At 54.7% G+C, this 25,805-nt stretch overlaps 1 protein-coding gene across 1 annotated transcript; it reads right to left on the reverse strand.

Moving 5' to 3' along the window:
• Positions 1 to 2,507: 2,507 nt before the first annotated feature.
• Positions 2,508 to 25,308, reverse strand: LOC144485968 (uncharacterized; the record flags this gene model as incomplete). Its single annotated transcript, XM_078204043.1, has 5 exons — positions 2,508 to 3,151; positions 10,850 to 10,965; positions 21,797 to 21,886; positions 23,980 to 24,069; positions 25,213 to 25,308. Coding segments are annotated over 5 exons (470 nt in total), but the record flags the coding sequence as incomplete, so codon positions are not given.
• Between the last annotated feature and the right edge of the window lie 497 nt (positions 25,309 to 25,805).

A 25,805-nucleotide genomic window follows, 5' to 3' on the forward strand; every position in this document is an offset into this window, starting at 1 on the left:
TCTCCGGAGATAATGCCAGAACTGGCGCGAACTTGCAGTATTTCCATTTATCATAGAATCACTACGGGGCAGAAGGAGGCCATTCGGCCCATCGAGGATAAACCAGCAAAAACAATCCCACCCCTGATCTATCCACACAATTCCACGTCTTTGTCCAAATAATCGCACTGGCACGAAGGGGCAATTTAGCATGGCCAGTCCACCGCCCTGCACATCTTTGGACACTTACGGTCAACTTATCATGGACAAGCCATTAAATATGTACATCTTTGGACACTGCGGGACAATTAATTATGGCTAATCCACCTAACCTACACATCTTTGGGCACTAAGGGGCAATTTAGCATGGCCAATCCACACAACTTTGGAGTGCGGGGGGAAACTGGGGCACCCAGAGGAATCCAACGCAGGCACGGGGAGAACATGCAAACATCAAACAAACAGTCACCTGAGGCGGGAATTCAACCCGGCTCCCTGGTGCTGTGAGGCAGAAATGCTAACCACTGTGCCACCGTGCCACCATTTGTATGATAATCGTTCTATTGTCACCCTTCCCCGCCATACCTGATACGAAATAGTGTGCTGTGTGTTAGGGAACTGTACCACAACCACAAATTCCATTCGGAAGTCAGACTAGACCCCGATCATTTGGGATAAATGTGAAGAGAAGATGTTTCAACCCACAAGTAATTCCACTGAAAAAATAAGGATAATTTAGCGTAAAGCCAACTTTATTCAACAACACAGTTTAAACAAAGCTCTAACAAATGAAGCGGCACAACCATTAACAGTTGAACAATATTTAAAAATGAAAGGAACTTTATCTTCAAGTTGATGACTGTACAGTTCCAAATTAAACCCATTCACGCGGAGATCAAAACCACTTTCAAATAAGTGCCATCAGCAAACTCAGACATACTTGCGACACATTGTGTGAACAGTCTGAAAGATTTCAGAGGGAGATTTTAGGAAGAGACAAAGACTGAGTTTTACAGAACTGCCTGCACATGGCTCTGACTTCGGCAACTCCCAAAATGTTTATAGTCCTCTGCTACAGACCCTGCTCCCAACATCACCCACATTATCACATGACCCCGTCGACTGACTTTCCAAGGAAGTGTTTGCGCAAACAAAACTCCATCCGGTCGATTGAAGTCACAAATTCTTCACTGGAACAAATCATTAACTAGCTTTGCAAACCTTGAGCGAATGTCTTCCAGTCAAACTGACTGCTGGCAGATTAAATCTGAAATCATACCGACCTTTTCCCTGGGCTACAGGCGACATCACACGCCTTCTCCCAGTTCACCTCAATTAAAACACACACTCCAATCGCAAGTCAACACACTGATTCAAAGCCCTGTTTCACTCTCCCTTATCGGCAATCTCATTGAAAGCAAGCCTGCAAACTACTCAAGGTACGTTCTGACCATTTAGAAACATTTAATACATCCTTTAATCCCTTTTGAAACTGCTTTAGAGATCAGTGAATCCTATATATGGGCAGATAACTTCAAAACCACTAATTAAAAACATTTTAAACATATTTGAAACACTTCACTCACACCTTTAACCTTCATTCCCCCGCCCCCGCAAATAAAACATTTCAAAAACACATTTGAAAGCCCTTAACAAAGAATCCCGACCACCATTAAACCACCCAAACACAAAATATTCAGCAACTTGCAACAGATCAAAATAATCCCAATTTAATCCCCGTTTTAAGCTATTTTACTGGCATTCAGGAATCACTTTGCAATGCCCATTAACACACACTAACGCACTTACTCTCCAACACACACATAAACTCACTCAGCCTCCAACACACACACTGACACACTCAGCCTCCAACACACACACTGACACACTCAGCCTCCAACACACACACTGACACACTCAGCCTCCAACACACACTGTCACACTCAGCCTCGAACACACACACAGACTCACTCAGCCTCCAACACACACACCGATACACTCAGCCTCCAACACACACACCGACACACTCAGCCTCCAACACACACACCGACACACTCAGCCTCCAACACACACACACTGACACACTCAGCCTCCAACACACACACACTGACACACTCAGCCTCCAACACACACTGACACACTCAGCTTCCAACACACACACTGACACACTCAGCCTCCAACACACACACTGACACACTCAGCCTCCAACACACACACTGACACACTCAGCCTCCAACACACACACTGACACACTCACTCTCCAACACACACTGACACACTCAGCCTCCAACACACACACTGACACACTCAGCCTCCAACACACACACTGACACACTCAGCCTCCAACACACACACTGACACACTCAGCCTCCAACACACACACTGACACACTCAGCCTCCAACACACACACTGACACACTCAGCCTCCAACACACACACTGACACACTCAGCCTCCAACACACACTCTGACACACTCAGCCTCCAACACACACACTGACACACTCAGCCTCCAACACACACACTAACACACTCAGCCTCCAACCCACACACTGACACACTCAGCCTCCAACACACACACTGACACACTCAGCCTCCAACACACACACTGACACACTCAGCCTCCAACACACACACTGACACACTCAGCCTCCAACACACACACTGACACACTCAGCCTCCAACACACACACTGACACACTCAGCCTCCAACACACACCGACGCACTCAGCCTCCAACACACACCGACGCACTCAGCCTCCAACACACACACTGACACACTCAGCCTCCAACACACACACTGACACACTCAGCCTCCAACACACACACTGACACACTCAGCCTCCAACACACACACTGACACACTCAGCCTCCAACACACACACTGACACACTCAGCCTCCAACACACACACACTGACACACTCAGCCTCCAACACACACACTGACACACTCAGCCTCCAACACACACACTGACACACTCAGCCTCCAACACACACACTGACACACTCAGCCTCCAACACACACACTGACACACTCAGCCTCTCCGTTGACAGTCCGCAGTTTTTGCTTCTTCATTCCTGTTTCTTCTATCCATTTTAACCCCTCTTTTTCCTTTGAGAGTCGGTTGGCTCCAGTTTCCTGCAGGGGACATAGGGTCTCAGCATATCTTGGACCTGGGAACGGAGGGGAATCTCACATTAAGGAATCATTATTGACGGCAATGCGACACAGTCACACTCTCACTTCCCACTCACTTTCCTGAAACATCCCTGAGCCCAAACAACAGGGTAATCTCCAACCCCTTTAACACCAGAGGGAGCAAAGTCCTGTCAATGCTCTCTCCCCAATGCCAACTGGTGATGGCCCATTAATGCTCACTCCACGCAATCACTCAAACCAACTGAGAACAGTTCATCAGTCATGGCTCGGAATAGTCAATGAATGACGAAAAAAAGATCTAAACTGCTCACTGGAAATCGGTAAACAAGGCTAACTAGTCATGATTAAACTGGACTAACTAATCGTGGATAATGGTTAATTAATGAAAATGAGAAATTGTTCATGCTTCAGGAATGATTAATCAGCCCGAGCCAGCAATAGTTAGAACATAGAACATAGAAAGCCACAGCACAAACAGGCCCTTCGGCCCACAAGTTGCGCTGATCATATCCCTACCTCTAGGCCTATCTATAGCCCTCAATCCCATTAAATCCCATGTACTCATCCAGAAGTCTCTTAAAAGACCCCAACGAGTTTGCCTCCACCACCACCGACGTCAGCCGATTCCACTCACCCACCACCCTCTGAGTGAAAAACTTACCCCTGACATCTCCTCTGTACCTACCCCCCAGCACCTTAAACCTGTGTCCTCTCGTAGCAACCATTTCAGCCCTTGGAAATAGCCTCTGAGAGTCTACCCTATCCAGACCTCTCAACATCTTGTAAACCTCTATCAGGTCACCTCTCATCCTTCGTCTCTCCAGGGAGAAGAGACCAAGCTCCCTCAACCTATCCTCATAAGGCATGCCCCCCAATCCAGGCAACATCCTTGTAAATCTCCTCTGCACCCTTTCAATGGCTTCAACATCTTTCCTGTAATGAGGTGACCAGAACTGCGCGCAGTACTCCAAGTGGGGTCTAACCAGGGTCCTATAAAGCTGCAGCATTATCTCCCGACTCCTAAACTCAATCCCTCGATTAATGAAGGCTAGTACGCCGTACGCCTTCTTGACCGCATCCTCCACCTGCGAGGCCGATTTAAGAGTCCTATGGACCCGGACCCCAAGGTCCTTCTGATCCTCTACACTGCTAAGAATGGTACCCTTCATATTATACTGCTGCTTCATCCCATTGGATCTGCCAAAATGGATCACTACACACTTATCCGGGTTGAAGTCCATCTGCCACTTCTCCGCCCAGTCTTGCATTCTATCTATGTCTCGCTGCAACTTCTGACATCCCTCCAAACTATCCACAACACCACCTACCTTGGTGTCGTCAGCAAACTTACCAACCCATCCCTCCACTTCCTCATCCAGGTCATTTATGAAAATGACAAACAGCAAGGGTCCCAGAACAGATCCCTGGGGCACTCCACAGGTCACTGACCTCCATGCAGAGAAAGACCCCTCCACAGCCACTCTCTGCCTTCTGCAGGCAAGCCAGTTCTGGATCCACAAGGCAACAGCCCCTTGGATCCCATGCCCTCTCACTTTCTCAAGAAGTCTTGCATGGGGGACCTTATCGAACGCCTTGCTGAAGTCCATATAGACCACATCCACCGCTCTTCCTTCGTCAATGTGTTTGGTCACATTTTCAAAGAACTCAACCAGGCTCGTAAGGCACGACCTGCCCTTGACAAAGCCGTGCTGACTACTTTTGATCATACTAAACTTCTCTAGATGATCATAAATCCTGTCTCTCAGGATCCTCTCCATCAACTTACCAACCACTGAGGTTAGACTCACTGGTCGGTAATTTCCCGGGCTGTCCCTGTTCCCTTTCTTGAATATAGGGACCACATCTGCAATCCTCCGGAACCTCTCCCGTCTCCATCGACGATGCAAAGATCATCGCCAAAGGCTCCGCAATCTCCTCCCTCGCCTCCCACAGTAACCTGGGGTACATCCCATCCGGTCCCGGCGACTTACCAACCTTGATGCCATTCAATAGTTCCAACACATCCTCTTTCTTTATGTCCACATGCTCGATCCTTTCTGTCCACCGCAAACCAGCAGTACAACCACCCAGATCCCTTTCCACCGTGAATACCGAGGTAAAGTATTCATTAAGCACCTCCGCCATTTCTAACGGTTCCGCACAAACTTTTCCCCCTTCACCTTTTAAGGGTCCTATGCCTTCACATCTCGTCCTTTTACTCTTGACATATTTGTAGAAAGCCTTGGGATTCTCCTTAATCTTACCCGCCAAGGTCTTCTCATGACCCCTTCTCGCTCTCCTAATTTCCTTCTTAAGCTCCTTCCTACATCCCGTCTACTCCTCTAAATCCTTAACACCTCCTAGCTCTCTGAACCTTCTGTACGCCTCTCTTTTCTTATTCACCAGGTTCATCACAACCTTCGTGCACCACGGTTCCCGTACCCTACCAACACCCCCCTGTCTCATCGGAACGTTGTCATGCAGAGCTCCAGACAAACATTCCTTGAAAATCCTCCACTTTCCTTCGGTACTTTTCCCCAAGAATGCCTCCTTCCAATTTACCCGTCTAATTTCCTCCCTGATGACACTGTATTTCCCTTTACTCCAGAGAAACACTTTCCTAGCCTGCCTGATCCTATCTCTTTCCAATGCTATCGTGAAGGAGATAGAATTATGATCGCTATCCCCAAGATGCTCACCCACCGAGAGATCCTCCACCTGTCCAGGTTCATTAGCCAGCACCAGATCAAGTACAGCCTCTCCTCTAGTAGGCTTATCCACATACTGTGTCAGGAAACTCTCCTGGACACACCTAACAAACTCCTCTCCATCCAAACCCCTAGCCCTAGGGATATTCCAATCTATGTTTGGGAAATTAAAATCTCCCATCACGACAACTCTGTTATTCCTACATCTCTCCAGGATCTGTTTCCCCATCTGCTCCTCAACATCTCTGTTACTATTGGGCGGCCTATAGAAAACACCCAGCAAAGTTACCGACCCCTTCCTGTTCCTAACCTCCACCCACAGAGACTCCGTAGTCAATCCCTCCACGGCGTCCACCTTCTCTACAGCCGTGACACTATCCCTGATCAACAGTGTCACTCCCCCCCCTCTCTTGCCTCCCTCCCTGTCCTTCCTGAAACATCTAAAACCCGGCACCTGAAGCACCCAGTCCTGTCCCTGAGACATCCAAGTCTCCGTAATGGCCACCACATCACAATTCGAAGCAGCAATCCACGCTCTAAGCTCATCCACTTTATTCACTACACTCCTGGCATTAAAATAGACACATCTCAGACCTTCAGCCTGAGCACTTCCCTTCTCCATCACTCGTCTAACCTCCCTCTTACCCTGTCTACATTCCTTATCTATTTGCGAGCTAACCTCCTCGCTCTCAGTCCCCTCATTTCGATTCCCTCCCCCCAACCTTTCTAGTTTAAAGTCTCTCCAGTAGCCTTAGCCAACCTTCCCGCCAGGATATTGGTCCCCCTGGGATTCAAGTGCCACCTGTCTTTTTTAAACAGGTCACACCTGCCCCTAAAGAGGTCCCAATGATCCAAGTTAGCCAATGTTAATTGTTTCGGGATAATCACTGCGAACTAGAACTGGTTGAGAAACACTCCCAGCAGTGGCAAATCGATGCCAACGAGACACTGCTCGTCTATCCAACCTTTGCAATGTTTCATCGGTCCTCACAAGGCATGGTTCAACAACACTAACTCAGAATGATTATTCAAGGCTACCCAATAATGGTTCATCAAGGCTGATGGGGAATTGTTAGTTGGTGACGAGTGGATATAGTTAAATAATGCTGTCAAGGGATGGTTAATCTATCCTAATGAGCAATAGGGGTGGAAGCACAGGTGGATAATGTTGTGATGAAGGGACAAAGCCATGCTTGCCTTCAGTGGCCAGGGCATCGAGTATCAAAGTTGGCAAATTACTATCCAGCTGGATTGCACTGTGTGTTAGGCCACATTTGGAATATTGGGGGACGTTCTGGTCGCTACCCGACCAGAAGGACATGGGTGTTTTGGAGAGAGTGTAAAGAAGGTTCACCAGGATGTTGCCTTCATTGAGAGAGAACTTGAGTCCAGGTGCAGAGATGTCTTGCTGCAATTGTATAGTAAGGACATACCTGGAATATTGTGGCCAGTTTTTCTCTCCTTATCTGAAGAAGGAAGTTCTAGCTCTAGAGGGAGTGCCGCAATGGATTACCAGACCAATCCCTGGGATGGCGCGACTGACTCATGAGAAGAGATTGAGTCAGTTCGAATTGTATTGGCTGCAGTTTAGAAGAATGAGGAGGATCAACCAGAAACCTATAAAATTCGAACTGGAGTAGGCAGGCTCGATGAAGGAAGGATGTTCCCGATGGTGGGGAAATCCAGAATCAGGACTTACAGTCCGAGGATACGGGGTAAAAAAAATCAGGACGGAGACGAGGGAAATTTTTGTTCGCCCAGAGAGTGGCGAATTTGTGAAGTTCCCGACCTCCGAAAACTGTTGAGGCCAAAACATTGTGTGTTTTCAAGAAAAAGTTAGATATGTTATAGTTAGAATCGGGCAAACAGGTAGGGAGGTCATGGAACCTTTACAGATTAAAGGGGAGGAGGTGCTCGCTGTCTTGAGGCAAATCAGAGTGGATAAATCCCCAAGACCGGACAGGGTATTCCCACGGACCTTGAGGGAAGCTAGTGTTGAACTTGCAGGGGCCCTGGAAGACATATTTAAAATGTCAGTATTCACGGGGGAGGTGCCGGATGATTGGAGGGTGGCTCATGTTGTTCTGTTGTTTAAAAAAGGTTCCAAAAGAAATCAAGGAAATTATAAGCCAGTCAGTTTGACGTCGGTGGTGGGCAAGTTATTGGAAGATGTGATAAGGGATTGGATCTACAAATATTTGGATAGACAGGGACTTATTAGGGAGAGTCAACATGGCTTTGTGCGTGGTAGGTCATGTTTGATCAATCTATTAGAGTTTTTCGAGGAGGTTACCAGCAAAGTGGATGAAGGGAAGGCGGTGGATGTTGTCTACCTGGATTTCAGCAAGGCCTTTGACAAGGTCCCTCATGGGAGGTTAGTTAGGAAGGTTCAGTCGCTGGGTATACATGGGGAGGTAGTAAATTGGATTAGACGCTGGCTCAATGGAAGAAGCCAGAGAGTGGTTGTGGAGGATTGCTTTCTGAGTGGAGGCCTGTGACTAGTGGTGTGCCGCAGGGATCGGTGTTGGGTCCATTGTTGTTTGTCATCTATATCAATGATCTGGATGATAATGTGGTAAATTGGATCAGCAAATTTGCTGATGATACAAAGATTGGAGGTGTAGTGGACAGTGAGGAAGGTTTTCAAAGCTTGCATAGGGATTTGGACCAATTGGAAAAATGGGCTAAAAAATGGCAAATGGAATTTAATGCCGACAAGTGTGAGATATTGCACTTTGGAAGGACAAACCAAAGTAGAACGTACAGGGTAAATGGTAGGACTCCGAAGAGTGCAGTTGAACAGAGGGATTTGGGAATACAGGTACAGAATTCCCTAAAAGTGACATCACAGGTGAATAGGGTCGTAAAGAGTGCCTTTGGTACATTGACCTTTATAAATCGGAGTATCGGATATAAAAGTTGGAATGTTATGGTAAGGTTAGATAAGGCATTGGTGAGGCCAAATTTAGGGTATTGTGTACAGTTTTGGTCACCGAGTTACTGGAAGGATGTAAATAAGGTTGAAAGAGTGCAGAGAAGGTTCACAAGGATGTTGCCGGGACTTGAGTAGCTGAGTTACAGAGAGAGATTGAATAGTTTGGGGCTTTATTCCCTGGAGCGCAGAAGATTGAGGGGAGATTTGATAGAGGTGTATAAGATTTTGATGGGTATAGATAGAGTGAATGCAAGCAGGCTTTTTCCACTGAGGCTAGGGAAGAAAAAAATCAGAGGGCATGGGTTAAGGGTGAAAGGAGAAAAGTTTAAAGGGAATATTAGGGGGGGCTTCTTCACGCAGAGAGTGGTGGGAGTGTGGAATGAGCTGCCAGATAAAGTGGTAAATGCGGGGTCACTTTTAACATTTAAGGAAAACTTGGACGGGTTGATGGATGAGAGGGGTGTGGAGGGATATGGTCCAAGTGCAGGTCAGTGGGACTAGGCATAAAATGGTTCGGCACAGACACGAAGGGCCAAAAGGCCTGTTTCTGAGCTGTAATTTTCTATGGTTCTATGTGTCTTGGAGCAAATGGGATGAAATACGATCGCAGGGGAGGGGGAATCATAGAAACCCTACAGTGCAGAAGGAGGCCATTCGGCCCATCGAGTCTGCACCGACCACAATCCCATCCAGGCCCTACCCCCACATATTGTACCCGCTAATCCCTCTAACCCACGCATCCCAGGACACTAAGGGGCAATTTTTAACCTGGCCAATCAACCTAACCCGCACATCTTTGGACTGTGGGAGGAAACCGGAGCACCCGGAGGAAAGCCACGCAGACACGAGGAGAATGTGCAAACTCCACACAGACAGTGACCCGAGCCGGGAATCGAACCCGGGACCCTGGAGCTGTGAAGCAGCAGTGCTAACCACTGTGCTACCGTGCCGGAGGGGGAGGGGGAGGGGAGGGTGAGGGTGAGGGTGAGGGTGAGGGGGAGGGGGAGGGGAGGGGGAGGGGAGGGGGAGGGGAGGGGGAGGGGGAGGGGAGGGGGAGGAGAGGGGGAGGAGAGGGGGAGGAGAGGGGGAGGGGGAGGGGAGGGGGAGGGGAGGGGGAGGGGGAGGGGAGGAGGAGGGGGAGGGGGAGGGGAGGGGGAGGGGGAGGGGAGGGGGAGGGGAAGGGGGAGGGAAGGGGAGGGGGTGGGGAGGAAGAGGGGGAGGAGAGGGGGAGGGGAGGGGGAGGGGAGGAGGAGGGGAAGGGGAGGGGAGGGGGAGGGGAGGGGGAGGGGAAGGGGAGGGGGAGGGGGAAGGGGAGGGGAGGGGGAAGGGGAGGGGAGGGGGAAGGGGAGGGGAGGGGGGAGGGGAGGGGGAAGGGGAGGGGAGGGGGAAGGGAGGGGGAGGGGAAAGGGAGGGGGAGGGGAAAGGGAGGGGGAGGGGAAAGGGAGGGGGAGGGGGGAGGGGAAAGGGAGGGGGAGGGGGGAGGGGAAAGGGAGGGGGAGGGGGAAGGGGAGGGGGAGGGGGAAGGGGAGGGGGAAGGAGAGGGGGAGGGGGAAGGGGAGGGGGAGGGGAAAGGGGAGGGGGAGGGGGAAGGGGAGGGGAGGGGGGAGGGGAGGGGGAAGGGGAGGGGAGGGAGAAGGGAGGGGGAAGGGGAAAGGGAGGGGGAGGGGAAAGGGAGGGGAGGGGGAAAGGGAGGGGGAGGGGGAAGGGGAGGGGGAGGGGGAGGGGAAAGGGAGGGGGAGGGGGAAGGGGAGGGGGAGGGGGAGGGGAAGGGGAGGGGGAAGGGGTGGGGGAGGGGGAAGGGGAGGGGGAGGGGGAAGGGGAGGGGGAGGGGGAGGGGGAGGGGGAAGGGGAGGGAGAAGGGGAGGGGGAGGGGGAAGGGGAGGGGGAGGGGGAGGGGGAGGGGGAGGGGGAGGGGGGAGGGGGAGGGGGAGGGGGGAGGGAGGGGGAGGGGCGGGATAAGGTTACTGAGTTGGATGATCAGCCATGACCGTACTGAATGCTGGAGCAGAGAGCAAGGGATGAATGGCCTCCTCCTGCCCCTACTTTGGATGTATCGCTGAATTCTATACCTGTCGAAGGTAGGCAGCCTTTTCATCGGCGGTTTCCAGCTTGTTGTTCCCCACGTACATCACTTGCACCTCGACGTCCATGGCATCACAGTCTTCCTCCGACAGAGACAGGAAACCTGAAACATGGAGAGGACAGGACGTGAGCTGAATTCCCTGGGTGCAATCAAGGTGTTCCTGAGGCGAGGATGAGGGGTGGAGAGTTACAACAGAAAGATCAAAGGCTCCTCGATATTCAGGACCAGCAGAATCCAGAGGGAAAACCGCCCACACAAGATCCCTTTTCCCGTTCACCCCAGTCCCACTGAGGGTGAGGAATGTCACTCCAAGACCCCTCAAGCTCCGGGCAATGGAGTAAGAAGGGGGGGGCGGTAAATGGAGATACCTCCGTCCCGACAGCCCACTCCCCTCCGTCCCGACAGCCCACTCCCCTGCGTCCCGACAGCCCACTCCCCTGCGTCCCGACAGCCCACTCCCCTGCGTCCCGACAGCCCACTCCCCTCCGTCCCGACAGCCCACTCCCCTCCGTCCCGACAGCCCACTCCCCTCCGTCCCGACAGCCCACTCCCCTCCGTCCCGACAGACCACTCCCCTCCGTCCCGACAGCCCACTCCCCTCCGTCCCGACAGCCCACTCCCCTCCGTCCCGACAGCCCACTCCCCTCCGTCCCGACAGCCCACTCCCCTCCGTCCCGACAGCCCATTCCCCTCACTCGCTCCATCCCACTCCCCTCACTCGCTCCGTCCCACTCCCCTCACTCGCTCCGTCCCACTCCCCTCACTCACTCCGTCCCACTCCCCTCACTCGCTCCGTCCCACTCCCCTCACTCGCTCCGTCCCACTCCCCTCACTCACTCCGTCCCACTCCCCTCACTCGCTCCGTCCCACTCCCCTCACTCGCTCCGTCCCACTCCCCTCACTCGCTCCGTCCCACTCCCCTCACTCGCTCCGTCCCACTCCCCTCACTCGCTCCGTCCCACTCCCCTCACTCGCTCCGTCCCACTCCCCTCACTCGCTCCGTCCCACTCCCCTCACTCACTCCGTCCCACTCCCCTCACTCACTCCGTCCCACTCCCCTCACTCACTCCATCCCACTCCCCTCACTCACTCCATCCCACTCCCCTCACTCACTCCATCCCACTCCCCTCACTCACTCCATCCCACCCCCCTCACTCACTCCATCCACCCCCCTCACTCACTCCCATCCCACTCCCCCTCACTCACTCCATCCCACTCCCCCTCACTCACTCCATCCCACTCCCCTCACTCACTCCATCACACTCCCCTCATTCACTCCATCCCACTCCCCTCACTCACTCCATCCCACTCCCCTCACTCACTCCATCCCACTCCCCTCACTCACTCCATCCCACTCCCCTCACTCACTCCATCCCACTCCCCTCACTCACTCCCATCCCACTCCCCTCACTCACTCCATCCCACTCCCCTCACTCACTCCATCCCACTCCCCTCACTCACTCCATCCCACTCCCTCACTCACTCCATCCCACTCCCCTCACTCACTCCATCCCACTCCCCTCACTCACTCCATCCCACTCCCCTCACTCACTCCATCCCACTCCCCTCACTCACTCCATCCCACTCCCCTCACTCACTCCATCCCACTCCCCTCACTCACTCCATCCCACTCCCCTCACTCACTCCATCCCACTCCCCTCACTCACTCCATCCCACTCCCCTCACTCACTCCATCCCACTCCCCTCACTCACTCCATCCCACTCCCCTCACTCACTCCATCCCACTCCCCTCACTCACTCCATCCCACTCCCCTCACTCACTCCATCCCACTCCCCTCACTCACTCCATCCCACTCCCCTCACTCACTCCATCCCACTCCCCTCACTCACTCCATCCCACTCCCCTCACTCACTCCATCCCACTCCCCTCACTCACTCCATCCCACTCCCCTCACTCACTCCATCCCACTCCCCTCACTCACTCCATCCCACTCCCCTCACTCACTCCATCCCACTCCCCTCACTCACTCCATCCCACTCCCCTCACTCGCTCCATCTCACTCCCCACACTCGCTCCATCCCACACCCCTCACTCGCTCCATCCCACTCCCCTCACTCGCTCCATCCCACTCCCCTCACTCGCTCCATCCCACTCCCCTCACTCGCTCCATCCCACTCCCCTCACTCGCTCCATCCCACTCCCCTCACTCGCTCCATTCCCACTCCCCTCACTCGTTCCATCCCACTCCCCTCACTCGCTCCATCCCACTCCCCTCACTCGCTCCGTCCCACTCCCCTCACTCGCTCCGTCCCACTCCCCTCACTCGCTCCGTCCCACTCCCCTCACTCGCTCCGTCCCACTCCCCTCACCCACTACATCCCACTCCCCTCACCCACTACATCCCACTCCCCTCACCCACTACATCCCACTCCCCTCACTCGCTCCGTCCCACTCCCCTCATCGCACATCCCTCAATAGCTGTAAATAAATAAACACTGTCTCTGATGTAAAATCTCTCCATTCAGGTCATTAAATTCCACGTTATCTCTACAATTATTCTCACTCACTCACTGCTCCCACTCCATCGGGAAATGCCTGAGTGAATCTTCAGGACTGATATCGTCAGATGTCACACTGAGGGATTAATTCATCGTCAACATTGACTGAGTTTCACCTACCTGGGATTGAAGAACCCGCTTGGACAGTGGATGATTGGTCAGTTTTCCCCTCACTGTCCCGAGTTGTGGATTTTCCTGGAATGAGATGAAGAGACTTCACAACTTGCGATTGGACAATCCCAGAACAGACCATAATACTCAGACCAGATTCTGGACAATATCTTGACTAAAACATTTCTAAAACATTCTTCTTCTGAAAGTCTCGTCAGGACAATACATCACATTTCTCGAAAAGAGATGCACGATTGAAGTTTTCCAAATGGGACTCATCAGGACTCAGATGCAACAAAACCCAATCTCACACTATGTGTAGCGTGGGAAAGATGGTGCTGATTTGTTGGCATTTAATTTACATATCGGAGACTGCACACCAACTAATCAGCCTCCTGCTCCAATGGAGTGTAAATTATTTCTCCCTCTGAGGTTTTGTATCGTTGATAATCAGTCATGATGAGTTCAAGCTGAAAAGTTTTGAAAGCAATTATCTTTCCTCAGAGAATCACAAATTCAGTCACTGCATCCCACTCCCCTCACTCGCTCCATCCCACTCCCCTCACTCGCTCCATCCCACTCCCCTCGCTCGCTCCATCCCACTCCCCTCACACGCTCCTACCCACTCCCCTCACTCGCTCCTACCCACTCCCCTCACTCGCTCCATCCCACTCCCCTCACTCGCTCCATCCCACTCCCCTCACTCACTCCATCCCACTCCCCTCACTCACTCCACCCCACTCACTCCATCCCACTCCCCTCACTCACTCCATCCCACTCCCCTCACTCACTCCATCCCACTCCCCTCACTCACTCCATCCCACTCCCCTCACTCACTCCATCCCACTCCCCTCACTCGCTCCATCCCACTCCCCTCACTCACTCCATCCCACTCCCCTCACTCACTCCACCCCACTCCCCTCACTCACTCCATCCCACTCCCCTCACTCACTCCATCCCACTCCCCTCACTCACTCCATCCCACTCCCCTCACTCACTCCATCCCACTCCACTCACTCACTCCATCCCACTCCCCTCACTCACTCCATCCCACTCCCCTCACTCACTCCATCCCACTCCCCTCACTCACTCCATCCCACTCCCCTCACTCACTCCATCCCACTCCCCTCACTCACTCCATCCCACTCCCCTCACTCACTCCATCCCACTCCCCTCACTCACTCCATCCCACTCCCCTCACTCACTCCATCCCACTCCCCTCACTCACTCCATCCCACTCCCCTCACTCACTCCATCCCACTCCCCTCACTCACTCCATCCCACTCCCCTCACTCACTCCATCCCACTCCCCTCACTCACTCCATCCCACTCCCCTCACTCACTCCATCCCACTCCCCTCACCCGCTCCATCTCACTCCCCACACTCGCTCCATCCCACTCCCCTCACTCGCTCCATCCCACTCCCCTCACTCGCTCCAACCCACTCCCCTCACTCGCTCCATCCCACTCCCCTCACTCGCTCCATCCCACTCCCCTCACTCGCTCCATCCCACTCCCCTCACTCGTTCCATCCCACTCCCCTCACTCGTTCCATCCCACTCCCCTCACTCGCTCCATCCCACTCCCCTCACTCGCTCCGTCCCACTCCCCTCACTCGCTCCGTCCCACTCCCCTCACTCGCTCCGTCCCACTCCCCTCACTCGCTCCGTCCCACTCCCCTCACCCACTACATCCCACTCCCCTCACCCACTACATCCCACTCCCCTCACCCACTACATCCCACTCCCCTCACTCGCTCCGTCCCACTCCCCTCATCGCACATCCCTCAATAGCTGTAAATAAATAAACACTGTCTCTGATGTAAAATCTCTCCATTCAGGTCATTAAATTCCACGTTATCTCTACAATTATTCTCACTCACTCACTGCTCCCACTCCATCGGGAAATGCCTGAGTGAATCTTCAGGACTGATATCGTCAGATGTCACACTGAGGGATTAATTCATCGTCAACATTGACTGAGTTTCACCTACCTGGGATTGAAGAACCCGCTTGGACAGTGGATGATTGGTCAGTTTTCCCCTCACTGTCCCGAGTTGTGGATTTTCCTGGAATGAGATGAAGAGACTTCACAACTTGCGATTGGACAATCCCAGAACAGACCATAATACTCAGACCAGATTCTGGACAATATCTTGACTAAAACATTTCTAAAACATTCTTCTTCTGAAAGTCTCGTCAGGACAATACATCACATTTCTCGAAAAGAGATGCACGATTGAAGTTTTCCAAATGGGACTCATCAGGACTCAGATGCAACAAAACCCAATCTCACACTATGTGTAGCGTGGGAAAGATGGTGCTGATTTGTTGGCATTTAATTTACATATCGGAGACTGCACACCAACTAATCAGCCTCCTGCTCCAATGGAGTGTAAATTATTTCTCCCTCTGAGGTTTTGTATCGTTGATAATCAGTCATGATGAGTTCAAGCTGAAAAGTTTTGAAAGCAATTATCTTTCCTCAGAGAATCACAAATTCAGTCACTGCATCCCACTCCCCTCACTCGCTCCATCCCACTCCCCACGCTCGCCCCGTCCCACTCCCCTCGCTCGCTCCATCCCACTCCCCTCACACGCTCCTACCCACTCCCCTCACTCGCTCCTACCCACTCCCCTCACTCGCTCCATCCCACTCCCCTCACTCGCTCCATCCCACTCCCCTCACTCACTCCATCCCACTCCCCTCACTCACTCCATCCCACTCCCCTCACTCACTCCATCCCACTCCCCTCACTCACTCCATCCCACTCCCCTCACTCACTCCATCCCACTCCCCTCACTCACTCCATCCCACTCCCCTCACTCACTCCATCCCACTCCCCTCACTCACTCCATCCCACTCCCCTCACTCACTCCATCCCACTCCCCTCACTCACTCCATCCCACTCCCCTCACTCACTCCATCCCACTCCCCTCACTCACTCCATCCCACTCCCCACACTCACTCCATCCCACTCCCCTCACTCACTCCATCCCACTCCCCTCACTCACTCCATCCCACTCCCCTCACTCACTCCATCCCACTCCCCTCACTCACTCCATCCCACTCCCCTCACTCACTCCATCCCACTCCCCTCACTCACTCCATCCCACTCCCCTCACTCACTCCATCCCACTCCCCTCACTCGCTCCATCTCACTCCCCACACTCGCTCCATCCCACTCCCCTCACTCGCTCCATCCCACTCCCCTCACTCGCTCCAACCCACTCCCCTCACTCGCTCCATCCCACTCCCCTCACTCGCTCCATCCCACTCCCCTCACTCGCTCCATCCCACTCCCCTCACTCGTTCCATCCCACTCCCCTCACTCGCTCCATCCCACTCCCCTCACTCGCTCCGTCCCACTCCCCTCACTCGCTCCGTCCCACTCCCCTCACTCGCTCCGTCCCACTCCCCTCACTCGCTCCGTCCCACTCCCCTCACTCGCTCCGTCCCACTCCCCTCACTCACTCCATCCCACTCCCCTCACTCACTACATCCCACTCCCCTCACTCACGACATCCCACTCCCCTCACTCACGACATCCCACTCCCCTCACTCACTCCCGTCACTCGCTCCGTCCCACTCCCCTCACTCACTCGGTCCCACTCCCCTCACTCGCTCCGTCCCACTCCCCTCACTCGCTCCTTCCCACTCCCCTCACTCGCTCCGTCCCACTTCCCTCACTCACTCGGTCCCACTCCCCTCACTCGCTCCATCCCACTCCCCTCACTCGCTCCTTCCCACTCCCCTCACTCGCTCCTTCCCACTCCCCTCACTCGCTCCGTCCCACTTCCCTCACTGGCTCCATCCCACTCCCATCACTCACTCCATCCCACTCCCATCACTCACTCCATCCCACTCCCCTCATTCGCTCCATCCCACTCCCCTCACTCACTCCATCCCACTCCCCTCACTCGCTCCATCCCACTCCCCTCACTCGCTCCATCCCACTCCCCTCACTCGCTCCGTCCCCCTCCCCTCACTCGCTCCATCCCACTCCCCTCACTCGCTCCATCCCACTCCCCTCACTCGCTCCATCCCACTCCCCTCACTCGCTCCATCCCACTCCCCTCACTCGCTCCATCCCACTCCCCTCACTCGCTCCATCCCACTCCCCTCACTCGCTCCATCCCACTCGCCTCACTCGCTCCATCCCACTCGCCTCACTCGCTCCATCCCACTCCCCTCACTCGCTCCATCCCACTCCCCTCACTCGCTCCATCCCACTCCCCTCACTCGCTCCATCCCACTCCCCTCACTCGCTCCATCCCACTCCCCTCACTCGCTCCATCCCACTCCCCTCACTCGCTCCATCCCACTCCCCTCACTCACTCCATCCCACTCCCCTCACTCACTCCATCCCACTCCCCTCACTCACTCCATCCCACTCCCCTCACTCGCTCCGTCCCCCTCCCCTCACTCGCTCCGTCCCCTCCCCTCACTCGCTCCATCCCACTCCCCTCACTCGCTCCATCCCACTCCCCTCACTCGCTCCATCCCACTCCCCTCACTCACTACATCCCACTCCCCTCACTCACTACATCCCACTCCCCTCACTCACTACATCCCACTCCCCTCACTCACTACATCCCACTCCCCTCACTCACTCCATCCTACTCCCCTCACTCACTCCCGTCACTCGCTCGGTCCCACTCCCCTCACTCGCTCCGTCCCACTCCCCTCACTCGCTCCGTCCCACTACCCTCACTCGCTCCGTCCCACTTCCCTCACTCGCTCCATCCCACTCCCATCACTCACTCCATCCCACTCCCCTCACTCACTCCATCCCACTCCCCTCACTCACTCCATCCCACTCCCATCACTCACTCCATCCCACTCCCCTCACTCGCTCCATCCCACTCCCCTCACTCGCTCCATCCCGCTCCCCTCACTCGCTCCATCCCACTCCCCTCACTCGCTCCATCCCACTCCCCTCACTCGCTCCATCCCACTCCCCTCACTCGCTCCATCCCACTCCCCTCACTCGCTCCATCCCACTCCCCTCACTCGCTCCATCCCACTCCCCTCACTCGCTCCATCCCACTCCCCTCACTCGCTCCATCCCACTCCCCTCACTCGTTCCATCCCACTCCCCTCACTCGCTCCGTCCCACTCCCCTCACTCGCTCCGTCCCACTCCCCTCACTCGCTCCGTCCCACTCCCCTCACTCGCTCCGTCCCACTCCCCTCACTCGCTCCGTCCCACTCCCCTCACTCGCTCCGTCCCACTCCCCTCACTCGCTCCGTCCCACTCCCCTCACTCGCTCCGTCCCACTCCCCTCACTCGCTCCGTCCCACTCCCCTCACCCACTACATCCCACTCCCCTCACTCGCTCCGTCCCACTCCCCTCACTCGCTCCGTCCCACTCCCCTCACTCGCTCCGTCCCACTCCCCTCACTCGCTCCGTCCCACTCCCCTCACTCGCTCCGTCCCACTCCCCTCACTCGCTCCGTCCCACTCCCCTCACTCGCTCCGTCCCACTCCCCTCACTCGCTCCGTCCCACTCCCCTCACTCGCTCCGTCCCACTCCCCTCACTCGCTCCGTCCCACTCCCCTCACCCACTACATCCCACTCCCCTCACTCGCTCCGTCCCACTCCCCTCATCGCACATCCCTCAATAGCTGTAAATAAATAAACACTGTCTCTGATGTAAAATCTCTCCATTCAGGTCATTAAATTCCACGTTATCTCTACAATGATTCTCACTCACTCACTGCTCCCACTCCATCGGGAAATGCCTGAGTGAATCTTCAGGACTGATATCTTCAGATGTCACACTGAGGGATTAATTCATCGTCAACATTGACTGAGTTTCACCTACCTGGGACTGAAGAACGCGCTTGGACAGTGGATGATTGGTCAGTTTTCCCCCCACTGTCCCGAGTTGTGGATTTTCCTGGAATGAGATGAAGAGACTTCACAACTTGCGATTGGACAATCCCAGAACAGACCATAATACTCAGACCAGATTCTGGACAATATCTTGACCAAAACATTTCTAAAACATTCTTCTTCTGAAAGTCTCGTCAGGACAATACATCACATTTCTCGAAAAGAGATGCACGATTGAAGTTTTCCAAATGGGACTCATCAGGACTCAGATGCAACAAAACGCAATCTCACACTATGTGTAGCGTGGAAAAGATGGTGCTGATTTGTTGGCATTTAATTTACATATCGGAGACTGCACACCAACTAATCAGCCTCCTGCTCCAATTGAGTATAAATTATTTCTCCCTCTGAGGTTTTGTATCGTTGATAATCTGTCATGATGAGTTCAAGATGAAAAGTTTTGAAAGCAATTATCTTTCCTCAGAGAATCACAAATTCAGTCACTGCATCCCACTCCCCTCACTCACTCCATCCCACTCCCCTCACTCGCTCCATCCCACTCCCCTCACTCACTCCATCCCACTTCCCTCACTCGCTCCATCCCACTCCCCTCACTCGCTCCATCCCACTCCCCTCACTCGCTCCATCCCACTCCCCTCACTCGCTCCATCCCACTCCCCTCACTCGCTCCATCCCACTCCCCTCACTCGCTCCATCCCACTCCCCTCACTTGCTCCATCCCACTCCCCTCACTCGCTCCATCCCACACCCCTCACTCGCTCCATCCCACTCCCCTCACTCGCTCCATCCCACCCCCCTCACTCGCTCCATCCCACTCCCCTCACTCGCTCCATCCCACTCCCCTCACTCGCTCCATCCCACTCCCCTCACTCGCTCCATCCCACTCCCCTCACTCGCTCCATCCCACTCCCCTCACTCGCTCCATCCCACTCCCCTCACTCGCTCCATCCCACTCCCCTCACTCGCTCCATCCCACTCCCCTCACTCGCTCCATCCCACTCCCCTCACTCACTCCATCCCAATCCCCTCACTCACTCCATCCCAATCCCCTCACTCACTCCATCCCACTCCCCTCACTCACTCCATCCCACTCCCCTCACTCACTCCATCCCACTCCCCTCACTCACTCCATCCCACTCCCCTCACTCACTCCATCCCACTCGCCTCACTCACTACATCCCACTCCCCTCACTCGCTCCGTCCCCCTCCCCTCACTCGCTCCATCCCACTCCCCTCACTCACTACATCCCACTCCCCTCACTCACTCCATCCCACTCCCCTCACTCACTCCATCCCACTCCCCTCACTCACTCCATCCCACTCCCCTCACTCACTCCATCCCACTCCCTCACTCACTCCATCCCACTCCCCTCACTCACTCCGTCCCACTCCCCTCACTCACTCCGTCCCACTCCCCTCACTCACTCCGTCCCACTCCCCTCACTCACTCCATCCCACTCCTCACTCACTCCATCCCACTCCCCTCACTCACCCCATCCCACTCCCCTCACTCACTCCATCCCACTCCCCTCACTCACTCCATCCCACTCCCCTCACTCACTTCATCCCACTCCCCTCACTCACTTCATCCCACTCCCCTCACTCACTTCATCCCACTCCCCTCACTCACTCCATCCCACTCCCCTCACTCGCTCCATCCCACTCCCCTCACTCGCTCCATCCCAGTCCCCTCACTCGCTCCATCCCACTCACCTCACTCGCTCCGTCCCACGCGCCTCACTGACGGCATCCCACTCCCCTCACTCACTACATCCCACTCCCCTCAGTCACTCCATCCCACTCGCCTCACTCACTCCATCCCACTCGCCTCACTCACTCCATCCCACTCGCCTCACTCACTCCATCCCACTCGCCTCACTCACTCCATCCCACTCGCCTCACTCACTCCATCCCACTCGCCTCACTCACTCCATCCCACTCCCCTCACTCACTCCATCCCACTCCCCTCACTCACTCCATCCCACTCCCCTCACTCACTCCATCCCACTCCCCTCACTCACTCCATCCCACTCCCCTCACTCACTCCATCCCACTCCCCTCACTCACTCCATCCCACTCCCCTCACTCACTCCATCCCACTCCCCTCACTCACTCCATCCCACTCCCCTCACTCACTCCATCCCACTCCCCTCCCTCACTCCGTCCCACTCCCCTCCGTCCCACTCCCCTCACTCACTCCGTCCCACTCCCCTCACTCGCTCCATCCTACTCCCCTCACTGGCTGTGACTACATCCACATTGTCACTGAGGTATCGTCTCTCCATTCAGGTTATTGACTTTAACTTTAACTCTACGATGAATCTCACTCACTCACTGCTCCCACTCCATCAGTAAATGCCTGAGTGAATCTTGAGCACTGACATTTCCATGTGTCACACTGAGTGAACAATTCATCCAGAACGTTCCCTGGGTTTCACCTACCTGGGGTTGAAGAATCCACAGGGACAGTGGATGATTGTTGGGTGGGTTTTCCAGTCGATTTTCCCCCAGCTTCCCGAGTTGTGGATTTTCCTGGATGGAGAATGAGATGAAGAGAATTGAAAACTTGCTGATTGGACAATTCCAGAACAGACCATAATACTCAGACCAGATTCCGGGCAATATCATGACGGTAACAATTTAAAAACCTTCCTCACCCAAGCGGGTCGTCAGTCCCAACACATCACATTCCTCAAGTATGGTCGGGAAAGGAGATGCAGAGTTAAAACTTTCCACCCTGGACTCATCAGGACTCAGATACAACAAATCCAAATCGTACAGGGACAAACAACTTGCGCAGCGTCGGATAGATGCTGCTGTTTTGTTGGCTTGTCATTGGGAAACTCATTGTAATGCTCCATTGGACAGAGAACTGCAAACTGATGTTTCCTCAACAACTTCACTATTTGGAGAACATGCAGAGAGTGGCCCTGAGTGAAAAATTATTCATCTTCAACAAGTCTTTTTGAGGCACATTGCAAGCAAGGGCGAGAATCAGAAAATGGCTGCTGTGTAATTCTTGGTCCCTGCGTGATTGTTCGGTAAGTTTTATCCAATTGCACAATTCCAATTAATGTCACTCCATCCCACTCCCCTCACTCGCTCCATCCCACTCCCCTCACTCGCTCCATCCCACTCCCCTCACTCGCTCCATCCCACTCCCCTCACTCGCTCCATCCCACTCCCCTCACTCGCTCCATCCCACTCCCCTCACTCGCTCCATCCCACTCCCCTCACTCGCTCCATCCCACTCCCCTCACTCGCTCCATCCCACTCCCCTCACTCGCTCCATCCCACTCCCCTCACTCGCTCCATCCCACTCCCCTCACTCGCTCCGTCCCACTCCCCTCACTCGCTCCGTCCCACTCCCCTCACTCGCTCCGTCCCACTCCCCTCACTCGCTCCGTCCCACTCCCCTCACTCGCTCCGTCCCACTCCCCTCACTCGCCCCGTCCCACTCCCCTCACTCGCCCCGTCCCACGCCCCTCACTCGCTCCGTCCCACTCCCCTCACTCGCTCCATCCCACTCCCCTCACTCGCTCCATCCCACTCCCCTCACTCGCTCCATCCCACTCCCCTCACTCGCTCCATCCCACTCCCCTCACTCGCTCCATCCCACTCCCCTCACTCGCTCCATCCCACTCCCCTCACTCGCTCCATCCCACTCCCCTCACTCGCTCCATCCCACTCCCCTCACTCGCTCCATCCCACTCGCTCCATCCCACTCCCCTCACTCGCTCCATCCCACTCCCCTCACTCGCTCCATCCCACTCCCCTCACTCGCTCCATCCCACTCCCCTCACTCGCTCCATCCCACTCCCCTCACTCGCTCCATCCCACTCCCCTCACTCGCTCCATCCCACTCCCCTCACTCGCTCCATCCCACTCCCCTCACTCGCTCCATCCCACTCCCCTCACTCGCTCCATCCCACTCCCCTCACTCGCTCCATCCCACTCCCCTCACTCGCTCCATCCCACTCCCCTCACTCGCTCCATCCCACTCCCCTCACTCGCTCCATCCCACTCCCCTCACTCGCTCCATCCCACTCCCTCACTCGCTCCATCCCACTCCCTCACTCGCTCCATCCCACTCCCCTCACTCGCTCCATCCCACTCCCCTCACTCGCTCCATCCCGCTCTCCACACTCACTGCACCCCAGTCCCCTCATTCACTCCATCCCACTCCCCTCACTCACTCCATCCCGCTTCCCTCACTCGCTCCATCCAGCTCCCAACACTCGCTCCATCCCACTCCCCTCACTCACTCCATTCCTCTCCCCTCACTCACTCCATCCCTCTCCCCTCACTCACTCCATCCCACTCCCCTCACTCACTCCATCCCTCTCCCCTCACTCACTCCATCCCTCTCCCCTCACTCACTCCATCCCTCTCCCCTCACTCACTCCATCCCTCTGCCCTCAATGGCTGTGACTATATCCACATTGTCTCTGAGGTATCGTCTCTCCATTCAGGTTATTGATTTTAACTTTAACTCTACGATGATTCTCATTCACTCACTGCTCCCACTCCATCAGTAAATGTCTGAGTGAATCTTGAGCACTGACATCTCCATGTGTCACACTGAGTGAACAATTCATCCAGAACGTTCCCTGAGTTTCACCTACCTGGGGTTGAAGAATCCACAGGGACAGTGGATGATTGTTGGGTGGGTTTTCCAGTCGATTTTCCCCGAGCTTCCCGAGTTGTGGATTTTCCTGGATGGAGAATGAGATGAAGAGAATTGAAAACTTGCTGATTGGACAATTCCAGAACAGACCATAATACTCAGACCAGATTCCGCACGGTAACAATTTAAAAACTTTCCTCAACCAAGCCGGTCGTCAGTCCCAACATATCACATTCCTCGAGTATGGTCGGGAAAGGAGATGCAGAGTTAAAACTTTCCACCCTGGACTCATCAGGACTCAGATGCAACAAATCCAAATCGTACAGGAACAAACAACTTGTGCAGCGTCGGATAGATGCTGCTGATTTGTTGGCTTGTCATTGGGAAACTCATTGTAATGCTCCATTGGACAGAGAACTGCAAGCTGATGTTTCCTCAACAACTTCATTATTTGGAGGACATGCAGAGAGTGGCCCTGAGTGCAAAATTATTCATCTTCAACAAGTCTATTTGAGGCACATTGCAAGCAAGGGCGAGAATCAGAAAATGGCTGCTGTGTAATTCTTGGTACCTGCGTGATTGTTCGGTAAGTTTTATCCAATTGCACAATTCCAATTAATGTCACTCCATCCCACTCCCCTCACTCGCTCAATCCCACGCCCCTCACTCGCTCCATCCCACTCCCCTCACTCGCTCCGTCCCACTCCCCTCACTGGCTCCGTCCCACGCCCCTCACTCACTCCATCCCACTCCCCTCACTCACTCCATCCCACTCCACTCACTCGCTCCATCCCACTCCCCTCACTCGCTCCATCCCACTCCCCTCACTCGCTCCGTCCCACTCCCCTCACTCGGTCCGTCCCACTCCCCTCACTCGCTCCATCCCGCTCCACTCACTCACTCCTTCCCACCCCCTCACTCATTCCATCCCGCTCCCCTCACTCACTCCACCCCGCTCCCCTCACTCACACCACCCCACTCCCCTCACTCACACCACCCCACTCCCCTCACTCACACCACCCCACTCCCCTCACTCACTCCACCCCACTCCCCTCACTCACTCCACCCCACTCCCCTCACTCACTCCACCTCACTCACTCCACCCCACTCCCCTCACTCCCACTCCCATCCGTCACTGCCTCCCAATCCCCTCACTCCAGAAATTCCAGCCTTTCAGTCATTAATCGGAAATTAAATGTCGAATCCGGATAAACTAGCGGCAGATTGATACCTGACTTTGGAGATTCCGTCGGGATTGGGGAGCCTGAGTCAGTGGATCCCGGCTGGGATTTATCATCGGCTCCCAGAGTTGGAGCTGTCCCTGGATCTGTGACAAGGGAGGAGATATGGGAGATCACAGAGCAGAAATCATCTCAATCCTTCATCTGTTTGTAACGGAAATTCAGACCAATTTACACTTCCCAATTTATTCCACCCGGAATCAGTCAGTGCCCAGAAACTGTGTCACAACGAGACATTAAATCACACTGCACTCTGCACGCAGCACACTAACTCCTGTGACTGCATCCCACTGCCCTCACTCCCTCAATCCCACTGCCCTCGCTCCCTCAATCCCACTGCCCTCACTCCCTCAATCCCACTGCCCTCGCTCCCTCAATCCCACTGCCCTCACTCCCTCAATCCCACTGCCCTCGCTCCCTCAATCCCACTGCCCTCGCTCCCTCAATCCCACTGCCCTCGCTCCATCAATCCCACTCCCCTCACTCCCTCAATCCCACTGCCCTCGCTCCCTCAATCCCACTCCCCTCGCTTCCTCAATCCCACTGCCCTCGCTCCCTGAATCCCACTCCCCTCGCTCCCTCA

This window comes from Mustelus asterias, unplaced genomic scaffold (assembly GCF_964213995.1).
Source record: "Mustelus asterias unplaced genomic scaffold, sMusAst1.hap1.1 HAP1_SCAFFOLD_256, whole genome shotgun sequence".
NCBI classification, from domain to species: Eukaryota; Metazoa; Chordata; class Chondrichthyes; order Carcharhiniformes; family Triakidae; genus Mustelus; species Mustelus asterias.